Source organism: Sinocyclocheilus anshuiensis, unplaced genomic scaffold, assembly GCF_001515605.1.
Source record: "Sinocyclocheilus anshuiensis isolate Anshui unplaced genomic scaffold, SAMN03320099.WGS_v1.1 scaffold67, whole genome shotgun sequence".
Classification (NCBI taxonomy): Eukaryota; Metazoa; Chordata; class Actinopteri; order Cypriniformes; family Cyprinidae; genus Sinocyclocheilus; species Sinocyclocheilus anshuiensis.
In genome coordinates, this window is record NW_015552546.1 from 532,087 (window position 1) to 536,126 (window position 4,040).

At 39.7% G+C, this 4,040-nt stretch overlaps 1 protein-coding gene across 1 annotated transcript in view; it reads right to left on the bottom strand.

Moving 5' to 3' along the window:
- Window positions 1-4,040, bottom strand: part of calcoco1a (calcium binding and coiled-coil domain 1a) — a 26,317-nt gene that overhangs the window by 14,036 nt on the left and 8,241 nt on the right. The window contains exons 5-6 of the mRNA XM_016454673.1: window positions 1,761-1,973; window positions 1,425-1,573 (exon numbers count right to left, since the gene is read on the bottom strand). Coding sequence (XP_016310159.1) covers window positions 1,425-1,573; window positions 1,761-1,973 — 362 coding nt within the window. The remainder of the gene's footprint in view (window positions 1-1,424; window positions 1,574-1,760; window positions 1,974-4,040) is intronic.

Consider the following 4,040-nt stretch of genomic DNA (forward strand, 5'->3'; position numbering starts at 1 on the left):
GCAAGAATTTGACATGAAATATGATGCATACATTTAATAAGGTTTAAAAAATGGCCTTTATAAAAGTAAATAACATGCTGAGGTTAATATAAAAAATATGCAGATGAATGTAAAAGCCGACAGAACACAGATAAAATATTGCTTCGGAATAAATTGTTTGTTTACACCACAAGAAATCTTGGTCACGCGGTGCTTTTGTGGGGATATTTCGTATGGGATATTGTCTGCTGATATGACAAGTTTGCTGTATATCGTAATAATAAATAGCATGTTTGCCAGCAATATATATATATATATATATATATTTTTTTTTATTTATTTTTTTTTTTTCTACATTTTACAAATTAAATATTACATTATACGTATGTAAAATAATGTGTGATTTCCATCAGAGGTTTGGTCTTAAATTTCAAATAAGGTGGTATTGAAAAGGTCTTAAAAAGTCTTAAATTTAACTTGTTCATATCTGTAGACACCCTGCAATATGCTCCAGAGCCAGAGTTAGGGATGTCTTTACTGCCAGATGCTGATTTTAGCAGAGATTCTCCAGCAGTGACGATTCGAAAAGTTTTTCCAGAAACATGGATCTGGGAGCTTGCTGAAGTGGGGTCTGTGAAACATAATCAGTACTTTTGACAACATATTGAAACATATCTTTACTACATGTTCCCTCAAGTCCAGATGACAAAAAAAAAAAATCATACTTGCTTTGCAGTTTCTGAGTCCAGTTTTTTTTTCTGTGCTGAATGTTATATATAACAGGAAAAAATGGATGCTTAATGGCAGATCAGAATGAAATAGGCCTGTTGTTGTAATTCCAAAACAGAGACTCTGGATCAGCTCAGGTTCCTGTCACAGTTCCTGACACCATCACCTCTTGGGACACGGAGGCCTTCTGTCTGTCCTCCAAAGGTCTGGGTCTGGCTCCTCCTGCTCAGCTGACAGTTTTCCAGCCCTTCTTCCTGGAGCTCTCTCTGCCTTACTCCATCATTCGTGGGGAGATCTTTGAGCTGAAGGCCACTGTCTTCAACTATCTGTCCAAGTGCATCATGGTGAGACTTCAGACTCAGTCTTATCCAGTGATATCAAATATGGCACTAATCATGTGTGTTTGACTGACAGGTTAAAGTGACTCCAGCTCCTTCCTCAGACTGTACAAGCAGACGTAATATTAGTGCGTGATAACTTTAGCCCTCCTGCTCGTGTTTTGACGCCGACAGAGGGATCCGCCCATCCTCTTGACGTAATCAGCACCACGGGGGGTAGTAATCTGGTCAGAAGTGGTCGAAAGTGGACAGAAGAGACGGATTAAAACGCCAGGTGTAAATGGGTATGTGTCTTCATTGTCCACTTGTGATCCGATCGACCAAAATGCATCTTAATACCAAGTGTAAACAGGGCCTAAGAGACACAAAGCTTCTCACCTTTCTAGGTCAGTCTCTCTCTCCAGGCCTCTCTGCGTCAGTACTTTAATGTCCTCCTCTAGCTCTCTGATTCGCTGCTCATTAGCTTCTTTTTGATTCAGCAGGGCCCTCTTCTCCTCTGTCAGGGCCTCACCTAAATCCTCAACTTCCTAAAAGAGAGAGGTGTGATGGTGAGGTGTTTACACTAAAGCGTAACACTAAAAATCGTTTAGCAGTTAGCTTTCTGTCAGTGTGTGTGAACATATACACCACAGTAAACACAGTAAAGGCAAAATATACACACAACTGTGACCCGGGGCTGACCACACAGGCTGATGGAATGAGTGTTTACACTACCTTCTGCTTCTTCTTCATCTCCTCTACTTTCTCCCTATATTCTCTCACTTCCTCTTTCAGCTCGCTGATCTTCCTTTCCAGCTCTTTGCAGCTCTGCTCCCAGGAGCCTCTGTCTCTCTCTCTCCTGCCTTTCTCCCTCTCCACGTTCTGGTCTGCTGCTTCCAGAGCCTGAAGCAGATCAGCACGCTCCTTCAAACACTCCTGGAGACGACTCTGTTAAGGAAAACGACAGAGAAAGATTAATCAAAGGCATTTTTTCACATGACTGTGCATATATATATATATATATATATATAAAAAAATTCACATTTACATTTATTCATTTAGCAGATGCTTTTCATTTAGCGACTTACAATTGGGGAATACATCAAGCGATTTATCTTATTGTGGCAAATAGACACATGAAGTGCTCGTAATACCAAGTTTCAAGCATTGTTCAAATAAGTACAAGCTAGACAGGGAAAGATTAAAGAAAAGAGAATAGTTTTATTTTTTTTATTAGGATGAAGTGAAGTCAGATAGTGACGAAAGAGGTGAGTTTTCAGCTGTCACTTGAAAATTGTCAGGGAATCAGCATTCCAGATAGGGGTTGGAAGATCATTCCACCAGCCAGGAACAGTAAACGAAAATGTTCTGGAAAGTGGTTTTGTGCCTCTCTGTGATGGTACCATGAGGCGTCGCTCACTAGAAAAGTCATTCCTACAACTTGTTCATTTGTTCCTACGACTTATTAAGACACAGACCATGTTTCATTAATTTGTTCCCTAGATAACCCATGATTTAACTAAAATTAGGTAACAAATTAATAAATTGTAGGAACTCATTCTTAATTTATGCCCACGAAATCTTCATTTTACAATCCTGCTACTAGCCTTTAATTTAGACTAAAGCCCTATTCGGACGGGACTAGTTTTACAGGGGGTCGTTAGAGAAATTTGAGTTTCACAAACGTACTTTGCGATTTTAATCCCGTCCGAATCTGCCATGTCTGTGTTTTTTTCACACGACCGCTGTAATAATTCCAGAGCAAATTACCTACTGTTTTTCGGCAAACTCAGTGATCCTCTGAGAAAACTAATCCCGTCCGAATGAGAATGTCTGTGATTGCCGACGATATTTTTTCCTTGTGTGTTTTGGCCAACGTGAATTACCATAAACGCTTTTATCGCGTGGCGTGCGCATTTTTGATATGTTTACCTTCTGGCAAAGAAATAAAAAAATAACAATAAAAACAAGAGCCAGATTACGTAAACTGTTAAGACTGGCTACTGTAATATCAGCATCAGCGTAAGATTAATGTTACTCACCTACATTTCTGCACTCAATTACATAATGTTTTAATTACATATGTACCTTTATGAAAATTAAACATGGTTAAACTAAAGTAACCACACATTAACCATGCTTTTGCGATACTAGCCATATAGCTTCACCATGGTATTTGTAGTAAAACTTTGGTTATACTATCAATCTGAATGACTATATGCAATGCATGCATGAGCGCGCGATCTCTGCAACGCCCAGATGTACAAAACAGACCCTCCTACCTCTGTAATAAACACGGAGATGTTAGTCCCGTCCGAAATGGTGCATGAAAATTGCAGACGTCAGGTGATAAGAATCGAAACTCAAACGTAGTTTAGAAAACTAGTCCCGTCCGAATAGGGCTTAAAAAACCCTTTCATTCGGGTGAGGAAACTGGTGTTTTGAGTGGCATTTGCACATCCTGTCATGCCGGTGACAGTAGATGCATTTTTCAATATTAAGGTTAATGATTATTGTTAATTTAAACGACGATCGATCATGGGAATGATTGAAAATTGACATCCCTAATATCAGTATTTGCTGTGAAAACATTATTGTGGCAGATCAAGTAATTCAATAGGTGCAATAGGTGATTGTCTTCAGAAACATTTTTTGTTATGCTGGTTGAAAGTCTCTTCACATCCCGATAGCAGTCATTAAGTTAAGTGGTCTAAATGTATTTATCTGTATTTATATATTCTGTGGAAGGCGTAGGACCAAGAAATGTTCGTCCAATCAAAACGCTCGGTCCGAGCGTTTTAATTGGCTTTCCTTCCTGCCTGTCAACGTATGTATTAGCATACGTCTGCACACCCGGTTCGCGCAGACAGGATTCGTCATCAACGCGTTCACGCACGCTGTGCAGACAGAGCGAGAATGGCAGACAAACATCAACAACCCGATCTTCCTTCCTGGTATTGTAGTACTTTTAAAGTTTTCTCACCGGTGAATGACACATGATGTAGCCCAGCGGTT